The sequence below is a fragment of the Poecilia formosa genome, unplaced genomic scaffold (genome assembly GCF_000485575.1).
Source record: "Poecilia formosa unplaced genomic scaffold, Poecilia_formosa-5.1.2 Scaffold71, whole genome shotgun sequence".
In the NCBI taxonomy this organism is placed as follows: domain Eukaryota; kingdom Metazoa; phylum Chordata; class Actinopteri; order Cyprinodontiformes; family Poeciliidae; genus Poecilia; species Poecilia formosa.
The window spans coordinates 370,287-395,011 of NW_006800010.1; the positions used below are offsets into that span (position 1 = coordinate 370,287).

Sequence of the window (24,725 nt, forward strand, 5' to 3'; positions counted from 1 at the left end):
CAGCTTGGAAGGAAAGAAAGCTAATAGAAATAGACCACTGCTTTTATTGTTTGAGGAAATACAGTTACACACCCACGATGCTGGTCGTCAAGTAAAACTTGTTACAGCACAACCCAATCAGAGACAAAGGAAGCTAGCTAGCAAGGTGACCAAGTCTGAAGTTGCCTTTAAGCGTTGTAAACATCCTAGAAAAAAAAAGCCAACTCTAGCACAGAACTAATGTTGACTTGAAAGTTTAAAAAAAAAAGTGATCTTTAAAATCTGCGTTACAAAAACAGCACTGACAATAATTCTAAGAGTCTACCTTGAGTACATGCCATTGTAAACGTGTCGTGTTTTCACAGTGTAACAGGGCAAATTTATTTTTTTAAAGCAGTTAGTCATTTTCCTCAGAGATTAATCTTCTTTGGACATTGGTGACAGTGCTGGTGAAGGGAAAGAAAGTTTGACTGCAACCCATTTACAGAGTTTTAGAGACACAGCGACCATTTGTTCGGACTCCAGGTACTTTTTTTTTTCCCCACTTCATTTTTCATTTGAGAAAAATGTCGAGCTTCCTCTTTATGTTATCAAATGAGTCCATTCCCATGTAGTCTGCTTGGCCTTGTTCCCACTGCTCCTTGCGTTCTTCTGAAGTCGGTATGGGTTGGAAAGCCTGTGCGTGTGAGGAGCCATCTTCCCCCTAGGAGAAAACATCCAAATCAGTAACTTTAATTTGACAAGACAAAAAAATAAATAAAAAATACATAAATAAAATGGTTGACACCTATTGTGAGAACCACACCATGTGAATCTGTGTTAATGAGCACAGGCAGACAAACCAAGCCTTTCAGTTTAGAACAAGTGAATAAGTAACAGCAATCAGGCAGGTGCCAACAGTTAAACCAAATCCTCTCCATACCTGTACAGTCTCACAAGTGACCAAGTCACTGTGCTTGAACTTTGAGATGGATGGAAAGACAGAAAAGAGGCAGAATTAAATCATGTACTTGCAGTGCAAACGTAGCCAAAAGCATTTCCAGGCAGTTCTACCAACAATGCCAGTCTCTTGTATTCAAGAGCTCAGGGCACAAAGGAGTCTGCCAAGTTGGAAACTGTAATAAAGTTTATTACAAACTCCTTGAGCCAACTCAGGAAAGGTAGTGCTACGAGACATTAGCTGGTACAAGATTCTCACTGTAACGCTATATCCTACTCACAACTTGCCAACTGTAAAATTTAAAAGCATTTAAAGAACACTCCAGTTTCACCAGGCTTTTATAGTTTTCGATCAGAAATTTCCAAACTTTAATTGGTCCCTATTGTAAAAAATATGGCTAAAATGTCCCTCAGCCAGATGGCCAGCAGGATGAAACCGGTGAGGCAGACGGAACATGCATCGCTTCACTAAAACAGCCAAACGCCACTAGGGCTTTCAGAAATTTCATTGAAATGTCTTCAAGCCCTTGGAAGCTGAGGAAAACTTGCTTTAATTAAATAAAAAAAAAAACCAGTCAATATCAGCCTCTTTGTAATGTGAATACAAAGTATCAGCTTAAACATCTGCACCTCTGATCCCAATCAGCTACACCCAAATTAAGTTTGTGTAGAAGTGTATATAAATTAAAGTTTATTCTTTATCACCTCCACACATCCAGAGTGAAACGGCTTGTCGCCATACTGTTCCTGCAGCATTGGAACCACAGTGCTGGCATACAGAGTCCACCAATTCAGGAGGAAGCTGGGATGCATTGCAGGCTCCTGTACACCTCCTGAAATCTGTCTGGTTTTGCGGTCAAAAGTATAACTCCATGGTTTGGTCTTTCCAAGAAAGTGGACCACCTTGGCATTTCCCCCATACCTGTAGAGGGCAAAGCAAGATGTGACAAACTGTACGAAGCAAAATTCCTGGCATCTACAAGTTTGAGCTATATTGGGATGAAAGATAATGTCTCCTAGACATAATGTAACAGTGTTGAGGAACATTATGAATGAAGTCCACAGCTAAAAATGGATTCAAAACAGTTTGAGGCTGGCAAACCCAAGGCCGACTTTGTTTTCATTCCTTTTGCCAATCCATTAAGCTCCATTGTTGACAACTACCAAACACGAGAGACTAATTTATGGACAAGGAAGTGCCAAACTGAAACCCTCTGGAAGAGGTTTGCTTCTAAATCCAGACTGGCGTTGACATACAGATGCAGCTAGAAAGAGTGGGGGAGCTTAAGATGGTGCACAATGAGCGATCCAGGAGGCAAACATAAAAAGGCCTTTAATAATCTGCACTATTTTAGGAGAGGGTGTCAGCTGCTGTGACCTCAGGATGGATATCCAACCCAGGCTGAAGCCTGCTGGGTGACGCTTCAGCTGAGACTGGAATGCCACTGCTCATCTCCCCAGTAACTTGAGGTCGTGTCATAACTTTACAACATGTTCATGTTATCAGGGGTCTACTTACGTCTTTGGTCTTGACAAGTTCAAAGTTACATTGACAGACTGATGGGTTGTAACAATTGTGTTTTTTATACACAGGAAATGGCAAATGAAAGCACTGGTTTATTCAAATTACATTTACAGTTGAATTTTTCCCCCCCTCCTCATCATTACCACGAGTTCTGTAGATTGACACTTACTGCTTAAATGCTGGGAGGTAAGTGTAGATGGCTAAGCTGCTGAGGTTGTAAATGAAGGGGAGATGCTTTGAGATGTCAGCTGTTGCCCAGTCACTGAAGAAACCATTCAAAACACCTTGGTCTCCTCCTGTAGTGACAAGATAAAGATTTAATGGGTTGCCCAACACCAAACAAACTCTTTTGGAAAAAATTCCATGATATACAATAACCTCTTGCTTCGAACGGTCTACATAAATAAACCTCATTCCCAAAGTTACCATCTAAAAAGCATAATGCAACTCAACCTGAGTTTTGTCGTCAAAATATTGAGCCAAGTGAAAGTTAGTCTTTGCCAAAACTGAGTAACTGCATGATAAAAGCTGACAGGTGAGTGGGGGTACTACAACCCATAAACTGAATGGATGTATAGGAACCTTTAGTACACTAACGTTAGTCATAGAAATAGGACAGTTACTTTGGAGACCATTACATGGCAAGATTTTGACTCTAGTAAGCAGTTTCAGTTTAAATCCATCTCAATATTGTTCACATGCTAGTACAGTGTTAACATTTTCCCCTCTAGTCAAACTTAGATTTTTTATTAAAATGGGCCCAGCCAAGAGAACTTTCAAAATTGGGAACACTTAAAAAAATGCCATAAGTAGAAGGTGACCAGTGAAGCAAAGCATACCTTGGAGAATGTGCCTTTCCACTTCCATTCATCACCACTCAATGCATGTAGTTACAGAAAAATGTTCCCACAAGTCTGAACTACTTGACTGACTGCTGTGGATATTTGAATTAAAGCCATTTGATTTGCTGCATGCTACAGGTAGTCCAATTAGGTGGAGTATGGAAGATTTGAGCTCTTAAGCAGTCAAGAAGTTGAAGAACCCCCAACTCTTAGTAGGGTTACAGACACCAGCATGTTGCCATGCAAACTAGAACATGTCACTGGAGATGTGTGATTTGTTTCCCCTTTTAAAAAAAGCAAACTTTGTCTATAAACTAAAATTAGGTGCACTAGATTAGAGCTCCAACAATGCCATGTCCCATTCAAGGCCAGCCAACTTTAAATAATCTGTTTAGACAAATATTTGCACAGGCATTTTCTCCCTTTCAAATGAAGATGCTGGGGTGAACAAACATTTCATGAGTTTGACCACTGAAGCAGACTTAACCTTCAGTAGCAAGTTGCTTAACTAACAGCTGTTAGAACCCCTGTAGAGTCCTGACCAATGAACTATGAATCCACAAGCTCCAGTTTAAAGTGAACACAGCAATTTAAACTGGAGCTTGAACCCATCATTTCAGGATCTCAGAACTCAATATAGAACAAAATCTTCATTTTGAAGGGATGAGCAGAGCACAGAAAGAATGTGCATCTAACTTTGCCCGTTTGTCTTGGCAGCAGTTAGCATTAAAGCCACAGATTGAGATTTAGCCTCTGGGTTCAACTGCTCATATACTCAGCAATTTCCCCCCACATGTTCTGATATTCAGAAATGCTGCACATATAATGTGCTAGAAGTAGAATGTTAAAGGTCAAAGAAGCCTCACCACATGCCATAGCACATGTGATAGGAACTTCCATGACTATAAATAAAAAACACACCATTGATAGACGCTGGCATGAGTTTAAAAACTGAAATAAACCCAATTAATAAAATGACAGATTTTTTTTTATTAATGGGATTAGTGTAGAAAAAGGGGAGTCCTTTTATAAAGTTATGTGCAAACTTCTTGCCAGAAAACTTTCAAGCACCGACTCATTCCGGTTGCTGAAAGCACTGGCCTACATAAGGCCATCTAATTGGTTTCTCTAAAAAGACAGCCCCTGTTGGAATCTTTTTCACAGCATCACAAAGAAAAAAAAAAGCAGCCAGTCATTTCTGCCCACGAACAAGGGTCAGCACTTCCAGTCAACAATTGAATGTTTATCCAACAGTTTTGAAACCAAGTTTAAGGTTCTTTAAATTTGAGCACAATACAACGTTCACACAGACACAAGATGCAAGTCATTTGCCGTCTACACGCTAATCCTTTACAACAAGTTTCTCAGTTTTGTGCCCATTGACATCATTGCCACATGTTAAGATTCAACTTTGTTGCAGATACCAGCATCATACAAGGTTAATGGAAGCCCTCAATATGGTGGAGATGTGGGAGCCATTTAGGTTGAATAGTAAGTATCATGTCAAATTGAGAAACCGCAAGTTCACCGTTTAAGACTTAAATGGGACACATTTTGAATGTGGTATGCTACCACTTCCAAGACAAGTTTTACATTAAATTGGTGCCTTGCTTTACCGAGAGCACAGCAAAATCCAGAAGGCAATAGTGGATTATCTTTTAGCATGGCAAGTTGTAGAATGACCGGCATTCCTTCTTGCATAAACCATTTACTTCAATGCTTTATAAACAGGAAGACCATTCCTTTTGCATGGTCATCCTTTAGTTTAGGCAACTGGCACTGTGAGTAAAGTAGTCATCTTATAAATGGAAGGTTGTAGGTTTGATTTCAGCTTCCTCCTGTTATGCGTCGATGTGCCCCTGGGCAAGGCCCTTTTCTCCAAGTTGTCTACCGATCTGTGCATTGGTGATAAATGTGTGTGCGACTGGGTGAATGAGAGATTTTTTTAGTGCTGAAGGGTTCAGATTGGTTAACCCTCTGATGCATGACATATTGACTATACAGTCTTCCATGAGTGGGTCTTTTTGGACCCATGTTAAATGTGTTTCTATGCTACTTTTGTCATTTTGATTCAAAATAATGTTTAGAATACTTTCTGCTGTGTTTTATTTCACACAAGAATTATTTCATGTTTGACATATTTTCATTTTTTTAAGCATTTTAGAACAATTGGTACAACATTTTCAAAATGAAATAACAGCAATTTTACAACAGCAATGTTGGAACAATGTCAGCGTCCATTGTGTGTGTGTGTGTGGGTATGTGGAGGTTGTGAAGGGGGGGTTAGAAAGAGCATGTTTCTTGAAACTAGCTAGCCGACCTAGATAACTAACATTACTGTCTGTATTCTATTGTGCTGCGTGTATCATGCACGTGAGTATGTGTATGTATGTCTGTCCGTCCATCCATCCATCTATCCATCTTCGGTTTATCCGGGATCAGGTTGCAGGGGTAGCAGTCTGGGTCTCCAAGAAGGGAGGCTCAGACTTCCCTCTCCCCAGCCACTTGTTCCAGCTCCTCCAGGGGAATCCCAAAGCGTTCCCAGGCTAGCCGAAAAACATAGTTCCTCCAGCATGTCCTTGGTCTTCCCTGGGGCCTCCTCCTGGTGGGACATGAACACCTCACCAGGGAGATGTCCTGGTGGCATCCTAATCAGATGCCCAAACCACCTCAACTGGCTCCTCTCGACGTGAAGGAGCAGCGGCTCTACTCTGAGTCCCTCCTTGACATCTGAGCTTCTCATCCTATCTCTAAGGGAGAGCCCAGACACCATATGGGGAAAACTAATTTTGGCCACTTGTATCCGTGACCTCGTTCTTTCGGTCATGACCCAAAGCTCGTGTCCATAGATGAGGGTAGGAACGTAGATCAACCGGTAAATTGAGAGCTTCACTTTTTAACTTAGCTCTCTCTTCACCATGACAGACTGGTACAAGGCCCACTTCACTACAGATGCTGCACCAATCCAGCTGTCGATCTCCCGCTCCACTTGGGGCAGGACACTGCCCCCCGACCAGGAGAAGGCACTCTATTCTTTTTCCGGCTCATTTGCATTTATTTATATAGCTATTATTTTTTATTTTATTTATTGAGATAATAAAAGAAAGAACCTTCAACACATTAATCAACAGGTTTTGCATGTCATTTAACACATTCTGTCCCTCTTTTGGTTTTCTCATCCAGGATGCCAGACACACAGAGACACACACACAGACAAGCACACACAAATAGTACACATGCACAGTAAAGTATAGGCAATAATGTTAGCTAGTTGGTTAGATAACTAGTGTTGGCTAACTTTGAAGAAGGCTAATATGTTGATTTGTGACAATAACACTGTCACAGTACTCATTATTGACACACAAACACATTTGTGAGGTAAAAAAAATAAAGATAATACTTATATTTAAGAGTTCTTGCTTTGTAAAATATTATTCAGGGGTGACACATAGGACTCAGTGAGTTTGGTTCACAAAAAAACATTTTCCTGACAGTCACAGTTGGTGAGAAACAAAGATTCCCAATAAATTCCATAGGAAATAAATGAATGCGGGTCATTTTGGACCCACGTATGGAAGAATGGGGTAGCAATATAAAACATGATATTTCTTAAAATGTTTAAAAGGTAAATTAAAAATTTGAATTGCATGATATCAATAACATGTTTGTTAAGGAATACCTGGAATATGAAATGATGAAACTTTTCATTACAAAGATATTGCAAAAAGATGACCTTGTTTCTGCATCACAGGGTTAATGCAGAAATGTTCAGTCCATTTATCATTTAGTATGAGCTTAGCATTACTGGGAGTCCTGTTAGACTTTAATTGAGACAAGGTTTTGCTTTGGTCAAATAGAATAAAGTTGCCTTGACAATATGCCAGAGATGTTAAAGTAATGCAGTTTTAAATTTTACCCATTTGCCCACACATGAATAATGGTTCCATTCCAGCTACAGAATGTCAGAGTCATGTTCTTTTGTTCTGAAATGATTGAGTCATTTAATAGTCATTTGTCTCATTATAAAGCTACAGTTAACATTAATCAAGAGCTCTTCACAGCCCATAATGTACTATTACTGGCTAATCACATATCCTTTTTATGGTAGAAAGTATATAGAAGCTTCATCTTCATTACATGTCAGCGGTTACCCTAGACTCAAATCTCAGACCTGGAGTCCAAGTCAGTTCATGAGAGTACAAGTCCAAGTAGTCAAAAATCGTAGTTTTGCAATTTGAGTACAACTGTCCAATATGCATATCACCTTCTATGCAGAATGCAAGTGCAAACTTAGAGAACATCTCTTGTTAAGACTGTCTCACTTTAATCTCTGCAGTGTCCAGACTTAGAAATTCAGTAGATCAGGCAACATAGCGCTTCAATGCTACAAGTTTTATTGTGCCTACTTGGAGGGCCATGCTCAAATGGCCAGTCTTGACTTGCAACCGAGCTATGCTGTCTGAATACATCATCATGATTGCGTGTAATCAACTCCAGTGTAAACCCTGTCAAAGATTTTCTGAAATCTCACAACAAAACTGATTTGTTTTTGGCTACCCAACCATGTCCAATATTTGAGATCTGGAACAAACATCCAAAGTTTAATTGCACCATGCTTTTAACAGTCCACATGCCAAGTGCCTCTGGGCAAGACAGGGCCTCTCAGACGCAACCTCCACTCCACCTCAAGTGAACACCCGAGAATAGCTCAGCGTTAGAAAGTCTGACAGGAGGCCTTGTGTCCAGAACCTAGGTGAGATAAAGACCCTACTTGGAGCTAAAGATAAACAAGCTTCACATCATGCACCTCAGAATTTACTTCCCAAGTCAGGTTAACGCTAAAGTGTTGAAGATCACTGGGCTGAAAGGCAGGCAAATCAGGGACAAAGTCATGTTTCCGTCTCCCTCCGTTTGGGATTTACACTAATGAGATCATGGAATGCCCGAGAGACATGATTTCAGAAACTATGGCAGGTCCAGAACTTTCAAAACAACCCAATTACAGTTGGGTCAATTACAGTTAAATATAGTCACAAGTCCAGACAGCAAGTGTCTGGACACGCACGTGCCACGCTTAAAACTCCAACAGACAAGACTCATGTAAAATCTGTTAATCTAGGACTACTTGACAAAATGCACAAAAGTAGCAAAACCAGTAATGCTCCATTTTAGCTTACCATCAAAGCTGCCATGTTCTGTGCAATATTGAAGCAGTTTGCCATGAGTCTCCACAGAGGGCCGGAAAACAAACACACCAGAGTTGAAGCAGTCAGGCCAGCCAGGATCTGGAGCAGCTGACAATTCCTCTCTTTCAAAGAGCTCATCTATGTTTGACAGCACCTAAGACGCAGAACAAGTATAAGGCAAACATGTTTACACAAGTCTCCACAGCTTCTTGAAGCTTCTGGGGATAAGTCAACATGCAAGCTCACCAGAGTGTCCGCATCCATGAAAACACATTTGGAGTAGTGTGTGAGGGTCCAGCAGTGGAGCTTTGTGAACGTGACACCCAGGTCAGGCCTCTTCATCATAGCCAAGTGAGCTGTGTCACCGCTGTCCAACACATCCACAACCTTCACCTCGTCAAAGATGTTCTTCAGCACGGACCTATCGAGTTAGAACTGAGTAATGCATCAATCATGCAAGCGGAACCCAAGGGCTGACAGGAATACCAACAGAAGAAAACAGACACTGGACTGAATTTTCCTTACTGGCAAGGGTTAGACACCTGTGGGCCAACAAGTACAACCAATTTCTTGGATGTGTTGTGGTTGCGAAGAGACTTGCCCAGAACCATGGCACCTCGAGCATAGCTGTCGTTGGTAGCCAGTGTCACAAAAGCCTGATCTGTGGGGTTTGAAAAAACACACACAAGTAATTCACCTTAAAACATACAAAAAGAAAACAGCAAGAATTTCAGTCAGTGATAGGATATACATTTGAAGTGGGGGAAACTCATTGTCCCCGAGTTTAGATTATAGTAGCAACAATTTTAGATCAACTGGTATATTATACCAGGTTGCATTACATTTAAGACTGAACTCAATTTAAGACAGCAATGTGACTGTACAAGTTTGACTTTGGTACAGTTAGAAGTAAACTGGTTGTTATATTTAAAACTATTTTTTTGCAAATCATCCCATGTTAGTGCTTAAAGAACAAAGAAAAAAAACAACAACAAAAAAAAAACAAAACAACTCGCCTAGTTCAAAAGTAAAAAAGGTTTATATAACCAGTGTGGCACCAACACTGCTTTGCTGCATCACATTACAAGGGGAAAAAAAAATAAAAATAAAAAACTACCTGCCAAGCAATGTCCTCAAACAAGGACTTGCTTGTTAAGAGACTTTATAAAAAACTGGAATGATTTAATCACTGGATCTGGGATGGTTTTGCAGCACTTGTGCATCATCCAACTGCAATCCCATAAGAACTATGTTAGTCCCATGGTGCTATGCAACTTAATGTTTAACACCAAGTAGCGCACAGGCATGTAGCGTCTAAATCTGGGCCAGTTTGAGAACAATAGTTCCCATTAATTGTGCATGCCATGTCTCAGCACCACGCCTTTCACATCACACCCCCTTTTCAATTGGTAGAGGCAGTGATGTAGCCCTAAGACATCTAGGGAAAACAAAAAACAAAAAAAAATAATATTCCAGGTTGCGTTGTGTCTGACTGCATAGAAAGTCCTTTAATATTTACAGCACATGTGGATATTAAAGTATTGAAATGTACAAAATCGAATTCAACGGTTAAAAATATAAACAAATGCAATTTTAAAAGTTTATTTTAAGTTAAACTCCGAGCTCAGCGAACTGGTTTATTTCTCCCACTCATTAGGACCAGATTAGTTAAATGCCTGTCGTGAAAGGCGTACAATTTAAACACAATTCACTCCTCGCAAGTCACTTTATTGTTTTACACCAGGATACAGTCAAACAAGTAACCAACTAAAAATTAAACAAACTGGTTTGCGACACAAACTTTCCAGCAATCATGCCTGCGCGTGACGTGAGGGTCACTTTAACAACCGCAGCGGCTGGTTCGTCAACACCGTTAGAAAGTGTTAAAATGTTACATACCTGCCATGGCTGAGAGGAGTAGTCGAAGCTACTGCTGGGGTAGCTCAGACTCAAAGACCACTGCTCTGCGTGGAAAAAGAAGGGCTGACTAAACAGACAGAGGTGAATTTATACCACGGAGACAGCCAGGTCACGTGGTGCCGTCTCCGCACACCCACCTGCTGCCGATATGATCCTTCACAGCCTCTACAGTTCAGGGGTGTCAACCGATCCAGATTCGTATATTCACAACTTTAAAGCACCAGATACTTTTGAGGACTCTGCCCATATATTTTCCACTTTTAAACTGATTATTTTCAAAATGTTTAGAAATTTCATACATGGAAGCATGATTTTTCTCCCTAAGGTAATCCCTAAGCATCACTGAAGTAAGCAACTGTTATCTTTACTAAATTTACTACATTTGATTCAGGCTCCCACAAAAAGAAGATCTTTGTCGCCATCTTGTGGTTAAAAAACATATACCGTCGCGAAGCATTTTCAGTTGAGGCGAATTTTTAATGGTTTCTACAGACCTTTTTTTATGTCGAGTATTACGGAGAAACCTTTACAGTTTGGCTTAGCTGACAAACGGCCCATGGTTGGTGCGACACTATGTTCCATTAAAAGTCCGAATCCTTTCATCTGCAGAAATACTATGATGACTCGACATTTATCGGATGTCGGAGGGAAAAAGAGACTGAACAGCAATATTGTAGAAAGGACAGAACAGACTTTATTTCTTGATAAAATGTAGGTCCTTCAGTGTTTGCAGCAAAACATGGCAGATATTCAATACGTCAATGTGGAGAGAGGGAAATCTGATCTGCAGACATCTGTCAGAGCTGCAACAGTGATAAACAAAAATGCAACAAGCTGAGAAGGAAGGCTTTTCTCCTTTGTTATCAGCCTTTTTTTGAGTGGATTGTCCATGAAGTTAAAAACATTGTGGAAAACTCTGAGCATCACATCTCAGTAACTCAGCAAAAATAATCTTTTCAGTTGAATGCTTGATTCATTTAGAGGCTAAATAAAGAGAATTACTGGACCTAAATGAATTATTCGTAGGATTAAATTAACATTACCCTGAATGCACTATTGTCAGAGACTATGTATTCTGTTAAGACTCCTTACATATATATCTTTATTTAGTTGTAAAGTGTACCAATGAAACATTTTGTACGCATTGTATTATTTTGGCTTGTTGTGTGACTTCTTTAGTGCCTGCAGCTGTTGTACTTAATAGGATGAAGTCCTTCTCTAGTGCCCTTTTAATGCTGGCTGATCAATTTCAGAAAACTCAGGTCTGTTATCTGTTTTCTTCTTGAATAGTGGATGTGTTGCGTTATGTGTTGGCGTTTCTATTGTGTTTTTTCTTTCTTTTTTTTTTTTAATAAATAAGTACGCTCCAAATCGATTTCCCAATAGGGGTGATAAAATTACCATTGAGCATTGGTTATGTTCAGGTAGATGCTTGGCAGAGCAGAGACACTGCCACGGACAGCTCTGCGTTTGTCACCTACTGTGCTGCTGAACTGAAAACCTCAAGAACAGATACACATCGTCTATTGGAACAAGGCCATCTGTATAAGACGGTTTGAATCTAAAAAAAACGAAACATGATAGTTTTTCTGATGTGCCAATATTACACACACTACAATTTATTGAGTTGTTCTGTTGTTTATATTTTTCAACATTGAAAAGGGCTTAGGATAAATATATACAAAAAAATTGATTCAGCATGTTGGGATGGATCATTGATTTTATTGTTTGCACTCATCTCGACATTCTGTCAAATGCAGTGAGAAAACATGGCGGGAGATGGCCGTATCCATGGAAACAGGGCAGAAGATTGGTTAGAGGTTGTAAGGGCTGCTGTAGTGGAGCTACAGGGGGCAGGGGTCCTGGCTACCGCACTTTTTAATAGAGGTTCTTCTGCACGTGGGCGGCGATGTACTTGACGGCCAGCATGGTCTCCTCACATGTGGGCTTGATCTGAGACTCGGGCAGCAGGAAGCCATAATAACCAGTGTCGCGCAGCTCAAAGGTGTAGGAATATTTTACTCCCAGGTCATAGGCCCAGTCATCAGAGCCTCCTGCAGCAGGGTCTGAGGGTAAATAAAGAGTGGGAAAGTTACACAGCGCAACATATGCTGATGTAAAGTGATAGATAGTCATCATTTGTTGTCTCTGGAAGGTCCCTCCTCTTAGATGACATACAGGCTTACAGACCAAGTCATCATGCAGATTGTCTGAGGTGTAAACAATCAGTCATTCATCAAATACTCCATTTCCCTCAAGAGACCAATAAATATTTGTTGGCTGTATATACTCACAGATAGTGGCAGCTGATGGTCCGCTGGTGTAACGGGTACCGTACAGGCTAGTCAGAGCAGCACTGGCTCCCTCAGCAACCTTCAACTATAGAGAAAGGAATAAAAGGCAAAGGGTGATTTTTTTGTAAAGATCTGGTCATAAAAGGCAAACATGAATATCTACAATTGCTAAAAACTGGGAAACCCTATAGGTTTTTCTAATTGTGTTTGAACTTATGAATCCTTAATATCAATTTTCATTGTGGTAGATTAAAAAGAATATTGCAAAACTCAGCCAGAACGCCTTTCAAAATGTAAAAATAATATATAATATCTGGTTAATAATAAATCAGGACACCACCTCATTTATTCTACAAAATCAAACATCACCTTAGAGAGGGAATTGATTAGAACACCACTGAGGCTTTGTTTGAATCTCAGACATTTGGTTTGGTGTGCCTGTGGCTGTTGAAGAACATAATGGTAAGCTTAAAAGATTTTTCTGAGGCCTTCAAAAAGATTATTGCGGCAGCTTTTGTCTGGTAACAGATTTAAGGAGGCCCCCAAAATATTTTTATTTAGTTATTCCACCATCCAGAAAATAGTCAGGACTTTCAAAGCGATTTCTAAGACACCCAAGTCTGGCTGTCTGAGCAGCTAGTGGATGCTAAAAGACGCGCCAGCATGACAATACCTTCAGCAGGCTCTTGCTACTGTCGATATAAAAATCTAGATTATGATCTTGATATTAATATTAATAGTGGGATTACTTGAAATTGACTTTTCATGCATGAAAACCCTCAAATGTCTCACTCATCTCATAATGTTTTTCTAGAGATCGATAAAAAAGATTGTCCTAAAAATTTAAACATCTTAATGAAAAGAACTTGATATTTTTAAGGCAGGTGTCTTAATCTTTTTCTATGACTGCATCTGTTTATAGTGTGATACATCTGCTCATATGGTTTCGTGGCTTCTGACAGCATGTGAATGCATTTGAAACACAGGATTTTCCTTCATTTTGCCGACATTAACCACCATAAGTTACCTCTTCCAATTGGGGGATTTTGTCTTCCTTGAACAAGATCCAAACAGCAATTCCCCTACAAAATATACAGCTTTACCCCCTTGTTGCAGCCATACATCCTCTACACTTGTTTAAACAAAAACATTTTTGCAATGTTTCTCTGAAAAACTGCAAAAAGCTTAAGTGAGTTGCTTGACGGAAATGAAAGCCCCTCAGAGAAATACATGAGCAGGAAATGATATTTCCAAGGGAACACATGAGTTATGGTGGATCCCCGGAGCTCTTTTGTTCGGTAAAGTGTCTGTGGAAAGCCTAAATCACAAGTGAGCAACAGAGGGGGCAGAGCTGGAGAGCAGCGGTGTGAGCTCTAACTGTGCAGCCCCTGGATGCCCCGGTGAGAGGTGAAAGAGCCATGAGAATGAGGCATGTGAGTGGGGAGTAAATGGTTTTCAGCAGCTAAATGTGGCCTGTAGATAAGAGTCACACTGTGATGGCACTGGGTTGAGTTCACAGTTAAGCTTTTCCGAAACACATTAGGAGACATTGCGAGAAGTTTTATCCACTCAGGTTTTGCTGTGTCTACTTCTCTTGAAAATGTTTTTTTTTTTTTTTTCCATATATGTTTCACGGATTGTTTTATTCATAAAAATCAGACTCTTCCACACATCACCCCACGATTAAGAGTGCAACCTTTAGTCTCCACGGACTCACCAGCTCGCTGTGGTCTGCAGCCAAGCTGAAGGTGTAGGCGTAAGGGAAGAGCAGCAGCTGGGAGTATGAGTGTATGGTGAGGTAGGCCTTGATGGTGGACTTGTTGTTGCGGATGAAGTTGGCGACATTCTTTGATTCGATCTCTGACTCAGGAGTGCTGCCGCAGAAGGTGTCACTGCAAGGGTTGCTGGAAGCACCAATGGCTGAGAAAAACAGAGGAAAGCCTTCAATTTATGACATCAAAAGAGTTTATTTAAAATGACACATTTTTAAACACTAAAAAAAAAAAAACACCTTTTTTTTTCCCCCTCACTTGCTACCACTAAACTAGACTATACTGTTCAAGTTTTAGGTTAGGTAGGATTGTAATACTTTTGGTCATAACAAACCTACAGCAAGAAATATTTAGTCTAATTGACTGCTAATAAAATAAACATACCTTTTTATACTAGTATGTAAGTGTCTAATTTCTAATACTTTCTGTCATGATTTTGTTTTATCTTTACTCTTTTTGACACCAACCTACAGTTTGTTTAATTTAGTTTATCGCACAAGATTTAGGTTTGTTCTCTTTTACAAGCAGTCATTAGCTCAGCTTGTGTGCAATTGGATGAGAAATAACGTAAAGAGCAGAGATGTGACCTCTTTTGTAGCATGCAAATTTATAGAAGTTTGGTGTCTGTCAGACACGTCAAATAAAATAAAACTCTGGATATTGCAGCATCTGTTGCAAAGATTTTAACATTTTCTTCACACATTTATTTCTTTTAGATGTGAAATAAAATTGTTAGGTTTTCCATTAAGATTCAACTGCATTTTTGCACTTACTGCACCAGCCAGCGTTAAAGTTCCTGTTGGGATCAGTTCCGACGCAAGATGAGCCAGAGTTCCTGGAACGAGTCTTTCTCCACATCCTGTCCTGTTATTCCCAAGAAGATAGAAGCACATCCAAAAACTAACATGAGGCTTAATTTATGTTTGACTGAAATGTGAGGTTTTAATATCCCAAAGCTTACGTTCGTGTGCGAGTACACGTAGCCATCGACGTTAAAGACGGGCAGAACGTAGACATCCATGTCGTTGAGCAGGCTGGTCATGGCAGAATCACTGCCGTAGGTAGTGACGGCCTGAGGAATTTTTGAGGGAAAAAAACAAACAAAACAGTTTAATCAGACAACGTTCATACAGAAAATAATGTTTGTAATCTACGTGTCGGTTTCTTACTTACCTCATTGACAAACCACTGACAGAAAGCAGGGGAAATCCACTCTCTAGCATGGAAGCCACAGTCCATGAAGATGGCGGGTTTAGGTGAGGCGGATGACTTGCCAATCTGTGGTTGTTTGATTAGATTAAGACATTGAACAGTAAAGTAAAATTCATGAACAGGTGGGGTCATTTGCTCTTTCTGGGTGAAGCCGACATACCTTGAGGAGAACCATTGAACGCCCCTCATAAGTGTTTCCGATGATCTGCTTGCTCACCAGGGAGGGGTTGGAGGAGGTGATAGTGTTGGTCCATGCCTCGATCTGAAACAAACAAGACAAGAACATAAATTAAGTCTGACGTACAACCAGAGGCCGGTATTATTTTCGTGACGGATGTCGTTTTCCTCTCGTACTTCACTCCAGGTGTTGTACTTGGTGTAGCTGTGAGCTCTGGGAGAGGCACCGCTGTCAGCCTGGCCATCAACGGCAGACTGAAAGTCATCGATGAGAATCCTGAGCAGCGTTGATAGAACAGTGTAAGTAGAATCATAAAAATCATGTTTTCAAAACTACACCTACAGAAATGTGCACTTACGTGAAAACGCTATCAGTGACTTACTCATATGCAACGCCACCCTGCTCCAACGTGATGTACACCATGTCGAGGTACCTGGCAGGCACGTGGATGTCCACATCGATGTCGATAGTCACCAGATCGTCACTGTCGGGCCTCCAGAAGTCAAGCTGCAGGTGGCAGCAGAGTCCAACATTTGTCAATTGAAATGTTCAACCACAAGCTCCTTAAAAAAACTTTTAATATCGACTAAAACACTAATGTCAATGTACATTTTTATTTTAAACAAAGAAGCACTTTGAAGTATATCTACACAGGCTTTAAAATTATTGGTCGTGTATCACTTTTTTCACTTGTCAGCATCAACAAATCTGAAGCCTTGCAATAGAACGGCAGTGTAGAGTGAGTGGCTATGGTGGTAGACCTCAATGCTCTTAGCCAGATGCTTAATGAGGGTCACGTGTGCATCGAGGGTCGGCTTCAGGCGGAAGACTTTGTCTCTGAGAAAGAACAAAGAAAGCGATTTAAATCAAGAAAACATCATGGACAGATGTCGTTAGTTTCTTCTGTGTACTCGTGTAGAAAGATGCTAAAGTAAAGCTGAGCAATCTTTACTATTTTCAGTAGACCGAGCCAAAGAAATTGAAGCACATTGTGTTGCGACAAGTTTCAATTAATTAAGTGCACAAAGTACAATCAGGGGCTTTTTACAGTATGTTTTCTAATTATTATTGATGGTTGAAAAATTCAATGCTCCATATGAAATTGCAAAACAAATACCAGAGGAGTTTTTTTGCTATTCCTTTCTTCTGACAAAAAGCACTAGACACACAATCACTACCCCAGCAAAGCCAATTCTACGAAAACTGATGCTTTTTAGTATGAAACTTTGAGTTAATTACTTTGAGTTATGTAAAAAATTATCAGTGTATAAATGGAGAAATACTGTTTAAGACTGAATATTACAGTAACACCTGGCTGCATGAGGAAAAGAAATATTAAGAGAAATGTCTTTCAAAACGTTTGTGTGGTACCAAACATTAATGTGAGAACGCAGACAGATTGCAGACTTGGACCTGATTCTCACGGCTTCCTTGTTAACACACTGTAAATTTAACTCTACAATGCTTTACCTCACAGCAACGGCATAATTAGCACGACAGCTTCTGACATTCATCTAAAATTCACAGCAAAGTGTTTGCGTCTGCATTGATAAAATGAAAACTTTACCCCTCAAAGCGAGTGACTTCAGCCAAGGCGACAGCCACAAATCCGAAAAACAACAGGAGCTTCATGTTGGCAATGAAGCTGACCCTACCTGCAGACGGCACTTATAGCCTTCAGCCCTTCACCCATCCACCAATCCAAATCCAAGATGCGTCCCTATCATACATCCTCCCTGAAAGTCCCCATACTGCGTGCACCTGTTGACTTATTTTTGCCAATTCGCCTAGTCAATGATTAATAGATCTTTACGGAAACTTCAACCAAGGTCACTTGACGTAGTCTACTCCAAATAGCAACAATGTCTTAATTTCATGTTATTAATAGTTGCTTCAGTATTGTAAGCACTGAGTAATCAATGGTGTCTGTTTCCAGGAAATGTAAAATTTGAATATAGCGCTTAGGTCTTGGAAAATCCACTTCTGAGGAATTAAACAAAAGAAAATGTGATTATATTTAAATATGGAGAATTTATATGACCGTTTCATTTTAGAATATGTTGTTGACAGCAAATTAAAAAAACAAAAAACTCCCAACTTTTTAACAAGAACAGCAAGACTTGTCAATGCCACATTATAGACAGTCTTAGTTAATCATACATCATGGATAAAATTGCACTAAAAATGCAACAGATCTCCATTTTTTTGTCCAGCTGCTGACAGAATATGCAGGAATAGATCACAGAACTTGGTCCCTGTTGTAAAATACACCAACATACACACCAAACGAGACATGTGGTTTTGAGGAAGCTCTTAACTCTGCGATATGTCTGTGTAGGTCTACTCCAGGAGCTCTTGTCAATCTCGCAGTTCACAGGCATGGGTGTTAGAAGATTTGGAGATTGTCCTCCTGTGTGTTGATGGTTGTCTCTTCGTTTTGTCTGGGTTGGTTCTGTGGTGGATACGTGACCTACCAATGGAATTAGACACCATTTAAAAGACAAAAATAAAAGAATGAACATCCACAGGCTAAATAACTAACGTAGAGCAGCAGTTCATTAAAGCTGCAGTATGTAATTTACATATTTGTTAAAACTGTCACTATGTTGTATCAGTACAGTATGAGACAGATCATTTTGGGGAAAACAGAAATCTGGTTCCTCTGCCTTCTCCTATTGCTCCCAGAGCTAACCAGAAACAATCAATGGAAGCCAGGAGAAGGATCTTGGCAATGTCAATCATGCTTATGTATGCACTGCTGATGTTCCTCTTAACCAAAGGTTGAATTTCTGTCACAATTAAGCCTGATGATATTCTGTTAAACCCAAAGTTATTCATTCATACTCCTGGCAGATTTAGGCTTAATGTAATATTTTAATTTAGCCAATATGTTTTTCCTAACATGCAGTAATATCAAATATTTTGGAGTAGCCCAGCCAGAAATGCAACTTGATTCCGACAGTGTTGGTGGTTATCTGTAGAGGTCATTGCGCGAGAGGCTTGGTATACCCTGAACAGGTCACCACACTCAATACACAGAGACCAGTTGACCTATTGTTTATTTTTGGACTGTGAGAGGAAACTGGAATACCCAGAGAGGAACAGGTAGAATGTGGAAACTTTATAACAGGCCAGGATATGAACCCAGGATCTTCAAAGTGTTGTATTGTATTACGCATACAACACAGTTGTAATGTATGCACGGTGTCAAATCTTTGAGTAGCAAATGCAAGTCTTTGTAAATCAACAATATATACAATAAAAATAATCATGAAAATAAAATGCATTCAAAAACTGAATTAATAAAATAAAATCAATGATTAAATGTCAATATGAAGAATTCACATACCTGTCATAGCTGGAGAAAAAGTCAAAGTCGCCGCTGCTTTAGCTTAGAGCTGGAAAAACAAAAGAGGAATTTACACCACTGGGACAGCCGCCGGATCACATGATGCTTTCTGCTTTCATCCCCTGCTACCAATATGGTCCCTCAGACCTTCTGCTAATACCAAGAGTAACATTTGATTCTGCTATACAGATTTAATAAAGCCAGGAACAAAATTGCTCGGCTAAAATCTTCTGTTGCCATCTTGTGGGCAAAAACAAATGCAGCGGCATAACAGTTGATGGAGCTTTGACAGATGGCTCTTACCAATATCTTATAAATTGAGTTGTAACAAACAAGTGCATGTAACTGCGGTTATTTTACAGCACAGCCGACAAAAATACAAAGACTTGTTAAAAACTTAGAATATTTCATTTTGTTAAAATAGATAAGCATAGATCACATTACTGCCAGCGTGATTTGCGGCAGCGTATGTGAACTCCCTACTGATCACTGGCTCATTTTCCAGACTGAGGCAGATGCTTCACAGGGCAGAGATGCTGCCAAAACGGTGCTTTATTGTTGTCACCTACTGTGCTGCTGGACTAAGAGCCTTAAAGACAAACACCCCCAGGCATCAGACCTCCACCACTGCAATGGGTCCATCCGTGGGCCCGCCTCCGGTGTGATTTGGCAGAAAAATTGTCAGTCGGAGGGGTAGGAATACTTTTATCTTGAACACATCGGGACAGGACAGGATGACTGGGCCACCTTCTGATGCTGAGAAGATCTACTATCTAGTTGTACTCTGAGACGGCAAGGCGGCAAGGCAGCAATGTAACATAGCTGATATCATGAAAGGCTGAACCACCAACAATTGTATTTATGTGGATCACACACACGCACACACACACACGCATACACACATTAGAACTTTGTATTGACTTCCATTCATTTTAGTATTCCATTTATGCTTAGCCTAGACATTTTCCCTAACCCTATCTGCTGTTACTACTATGTTCCTAACCCTAACTTTAACCAAAGCCTAATTCATACCATAACTATAAACCCTGAGCCTACACAAGGGGGCTCCACTGTATTATCACCGGTTTTTGGTCCTCATTTTTTCAGCAAAATGATGAAACCAAAACAACCAAACCAAAACAGAACAAACGAAAAAGGAAACGGTAGACTTCCGTGAGCTGCTAGAAGGAAATTAACCTCCAGCCCCTCCAGAGAAAGGCATGTGCAGGAAATTATATTTCCCAGGGAACACATGAGTTATGTAGGATCCCTGGAGCTCTTTTGTTTGGTAAAGTATCGCCGGAGAGCCTAAATCACAAGCGAGCAGCAGAGGGGGCAGAGCCGCGCAATGAGGTTCAGTCAGTGTGAGAGCTGGAGAGCAGGGGTGTGAGCTCTAACTGTGCACCCCTCGGACGCCCCGGCGAGAGGTGAAAGAGCCATGAGAATGAGGCATGTGAGTGGGGAGTAAATGGTTTGCTGCAGCTAAATGTGGCCTGTAGATAAGACTCACACAGTGATGGGGTGAGTTCATGGTTAAGCTTTCAGAAACGCATTAGACGACATTACCAGAAGTTTTTATGCACTCGTAACCTGCGAGCGCTGTCTAGCTCTTGAAAGCTTGACTCAGTGATGTTATGCGAATTTTGCTGTTTATAGCACTCTTATCTTGGTAAAATGAATGGGAAGAATGGCACCTTTTCAATTCCAGGGTTTTGCAAATCACGAATATTAACGATCCGATTTTTGCCCAAAGCTGAAAATGATTTGATATAAATAACTTGAAGTGGTCTTTTCCTGTGTCACTTTATCAATAATTGTCTTTTCATAATGAATTAATAGGTGGCAGGACCCATATTTACACAAGTTGTATTCAAGTAACTCTTGAATACTTCCAATTTAACTCTTGAAAACTGCTAAATAGTGTCCAGGTCAAGCAAAATCGTCACCATTCTGCTAACATATTTTAAAGATGCTAGTTTGTTTTCTTCATTCAATGTACTTTAGCTTCATCTGCCTTAAGAACAATTGTCTGATATTTCTTCAAATGTTCATTCACACTTTTGAAAACTAATTATTTTAGGAGAAAAGGTGGCTTATTCTTTGCAAATCATCCAAAAATGTCATTCTTGTTTTGCCTTATTTTGCAATTGCCCTGCTGCAAACTTAAACATTGAAAGATAACTGAGGATATAGTCTGCATTGGAATCTTATTTTTCAAAAACACCCAAAGGCATAATCTGGCCTTTGGGTGTTTTTGTGGAAACACCCATTCCTAGTACGATTGGGAATGACATTTGCTAATGACCAGTTTGTTTTGATCAGTATTTTTCCAGTTAAATTTTGTGGAAGCATCAAAGATATATTTAGTTTTTCATTCACAGATTTGTAATTGTGATGATGTTGCTTAAAAAAATGTTGACATTTTGAAAGCTGGGGTTTATTTTTCTACATTTGAGGTCAGACATAAATAGTTGAAAACTCACCCTCTAAATCACGCCTTGACACACAGAAAATATTAGCAACTCTAACAGAAGAACAATTCCTCATATTATGACTCCATAAGTGTTCTTTGAAATGTACATAAAGTTACACTCTGACTCACACATGTTTATTTCAATGGTAATTCTCTGTTGCCTGCTGCACTCTGGAGTAACCTCATTGGTTGGTGGAAGAGCAGCAGCTGAGTGTGGGAGTGATTGGAGATGAAGACTTTAATGACAGACCTGTTAGTGTGGATAAAAATCCACAACATTCATTGGTCAGATACGTTTTCTTTGCAGGTGTGACGAAGCTGCGGTTCCTTTGAGTCATTTGCTGATACGATTGGGTTTAGAAGAGGGAATGGAATTAGCTCATTCTTCTATCTGTAAAAAAACAAAAAAAAAAAACGGACCTATATGGGAATAAATAATATAAGGTACCTACATTTAATGTTATGATTGGAAGTAAAACAGGATTTGTACTGAAACACATCTCTTTAACTCGAGCTTTCACTTACAAACACTGTTCTTTTACCTACTTCAGTTGGTCAGCTTAAGTGCTCCTTTATTGATTATCCCCTTTGCAATGATAAGTAGTTTGTAGATTAAATTGATGTATTATTTTTTGATCTTTTAGGTAATAGCTACCAGGTACACAACAGATTTATAGTTGATTCTTGTTTATTGGTTTGTGTGAAATAAGGTTTAGACTATAAAACTTAATTTCTTATGTACTTTAATGCATGGACTCAACCAATTGACATTGATCTTCTCTCTTACTTTGCTCCAGATGTTCTGCTTCGTTTAGCGCTAAGCTCTGGTAGAAGAGTCACCGTCAGCTGGGTGTTTAAATCACACTGAACATCTCTGATAAAAATACTGAAGAGTGAATGGTTTTAAATATTCATCGCAGCTTTACAATGCTTTCCGCTACAGTTTAAATTTTCCATTTGAACATAATGCGCTAAGTTTGAAGTTTGCATTGACTCCATACTGATGCTCAACCCAAACATTGTTTACACAACGTACATCGCAGGAACACCTTGATGGCGATGATCATCAAACCCCAACATCAAACTGTTTGGCATCCAAAGGTTGACCTGCAGAGGGCGCCAAAGTTCAATAATTCTAACATTTGATCATCAACAGATCTTTAATGTTTTACACCTTTATTACACCTCAGCATCATCTGTGTTTATTCCTAAATAAAAATGATCAAATTTTGCCTTTTCAATATTAGTACATATTTAAATCTGAGAAATGGTAAAAATATACTTATGTGATTTTAGTCGCATCCCTAATGAATGAGATATTCATCCAGCCTCAACTTCAGTCCAAAACCCTTCTACCTGAAAAATCTTTAAAAAAAAAAAAAAAAAAAAAAATCTTTTCATTTTTAGTGTCCAAATATTATGCCAACATTGTCTAATTAAAAATGATCATGGGCCAGAAAAACAAACAAAAATAAATAAAGCAAAACTCAAACATAGCGTAGTTTAATAGAGTAGTTAGATTTTTGTAGTAATGGAAAGGTTAATCAAAATTAATAAAATATCATTATCACTGAAGATAAACATGTATGGCCTTCAAAAGTATATGCATTTGTTAAATTTAATTATTATTATTGCTATTTATCAATACCTGTTATTTTTTTTTATTTTTTTGTGTGTGTGCAAAGCAAAGAATTAGCTGCCTTCATGGGACTGTTGTAATTAATATGTCTTTTTGGAGACTCCTCATTTACTCCCAAAAACATAATTCATGTTATTCATGTATGATTTGACTAATCTTTGTAGAAAATCTAAAAAGAAAGAAAACAACAACTCATAGACATGTTTTAAATTTATTTCTGCTCTCATATTTAGTCACAAATTTTACACTTACAGAGTAAAAAAACAAAAACAAAAAAACATAATAGTACATATTTACCACAAAGACAAATATCACCCAACATGGAACTCTACCACACACATATACATTTTTACATAAATTGTCAGCATCACAAAGCAATATCACATTATCTGAGCCTAATATATTACATTTTTAAATTTACATGACAACGTGCAGAACATTTTGAGGCAGAGCATGCAGGGTCGGATCAGAACACTTGATCACTGATGAAAGCATTTGGAAAACCTGCTGAGCACACAGAATGCACACCGAGGTTTCTGCAATATATAACTATGCTGCTTCATTAGGACGCAGCGCTGACAAAATCCTGCAGAACATGCACATCTTTTATAAATAATGGGATAAGTGAGCTTTAATTAGTCACAAACCTTTCTATTAGAGCAATGTTATCTCATGTAGATACAGTAGTTTCAGGAGTTATTCAGAAGTGATACAAATTCCCAAATACAAATTGAAGTTTATATTTGGGAACGTAATGTTGGTGGATGATTACAGTACCTTGCAAAAAAAGCAATAATATCCCTTCAATTTTCTTTTGACATTTTATTACAGTACAGGCACTAAACTTCAATGTAACTTACTTACATTTTGTGATTTTATGTGACGGAGCAAACCAAAGTAAGGCATACTTGTAAAATGGAAATTATAACACAAGCAAATAAAAACCTAGAAAGCATGGCATAAAAATGTTTTCAGCTTTCTTTACTCTGATGTCCCCAAATAAAATCCAGCTCAAACAACTCCTTTCAAAAGCCATCTAATGACTAAATGGAGTCCACCAGTGGGTAATTTCACATCGACATAATTCTAGGCTGGTTAGAGAACATTAATGCATAAACAGCATCATTTAGACCAGGGAACGATGGTATGTAAGCAGTAAGAAATCCAATTTGTAGTGTTCCCCATGTCCTGTTGGAGGCAGATCATGTGTAAAATATCACTCCAATAAAATGAGACCAGGATTAAACATTTTGGTCAAAAGGCCAACATGCAAAAGGCTACTTGTGGAAACTGTCACACTGGACACATCGTGCCCCATGCTTAAACACTGTGGTGGCAGCATCATGCTGTGTTTTCAGCAAAAGCTAGTTCTACTGAAAACTCAATCAGGGAAGTTGAATGCAAAATTCATGCCATT

The 24,725-nt window shown here is 39.3% G+C and overlaps 2 protein-coding genes across 3 annotated transcripts; both read right to left on the minus strand.

The window, feature by feature from the left end:
* Positions 1-23: 23 nt before the first annotated feature.
* On the minus strand, positions 24-10,479 carry gyg1b (glycogenin 1b). Of its 2 annotated transcripts, XM_007555567.1 has the most exons (8): positions 10,371-10,479; positions 8,997-9,132; positions 8,718-8,892; positions 8,463-8,625; positions 2,613-2,739; positions 1,624-1,840; positions 902-940; positions 24-682 (listed from the first exon to the last, which is right to left on the minus strand). In XM_007555567.1, exons 1-8 carry the CDS (start codon positions 10,375-10,377, stop codon positions 533-535), a joined length of 1,014 nt encoding a protein of 337 aa, XP_007555629.1. In that variant the 5' UTR covers positions 10,378-10,479; the 3' UTR covers positions 24-532. The 2 variants fall into 2 exon arrangements, with proteins under 2 accessions (XP_007555629.1, XP_007555630.1); XM_007555568.2 differs by lacking the exon at positions 902-940.
* Positions 10,480-12,093: 1,614 nt separating this feature from the next.
* cpb1 (carboxypeptidase B1 (tissue)) lies at positions 12,094-17,489 on the minus strand. Its single transcript, XM_007555571.2, has 11 exons — positions 17,415-17,489; positions 16,609-16,684; positions 16,230-16,354; positions 16,024-16,123; positions 15,830-15,931; positions 15,631-15,735; positions 15,419-15,529; positions 15,231-15,321; positions 14,403-14,605; positions 12,686-12,770; positions 12,094-12,457 (listed from the first exon to the last, which is right to left on the minus strand). The coding sequence occupies exons 1-11, from the start codon at positions 17,477-17,479 to the stop codon at positions 12,270-12,272; spliced, it is 1,251 nt and encodes a 416-aa protein (XP_007555633.1). The 5' UTR covers positions 17,480-17,489; the 3' UTR covers positions 12,094-12,269.
* Positions 17,490-24,725: the final 7,236 nt, after the last annotated feature.

Bases quoted from the DNA above. Each gene is read 5' to 3' on its own strand.
- gyg1b (XM_007555567.1), bottom strand. The intron at 8,626-8,717 runs GTGAGCTTGCAT...TCTGCGTCTTAG, and splicing joins TCATGGATGCGGACACTCTG to GTGCTGTCAAACATAGATGA. The intron at 941-1,623 runs GTGATAAAGAAT...TCCATCTCAAAG, and splicing joins TTCACTCTGGATGTGTGGAG to TTCAAGCACAGTGACTTGGT.
- cpb1 (XM_007555571.2), bottom strand. From the start codon at position 17,479: ATGAAGCTCCTGTTGTTTTTCGGATTTGTGGCTGTCGCCTTGGCTGAA. The intron at 15,932-16,023 runs GTACGAGAGGAA...TGTTTGTTTCAG, and splicing joins AGTACAACACCTGGAGTGAA to ATCGAGGCATGGACCAACAC. The intron at 15,530-15,630 runs GTAAGTAAGAAA...AAAATTCCTCAG, and splicing joins GTCAGTGGTTTGTCAATGAG to GCCGTCACTACCTACGGCAG.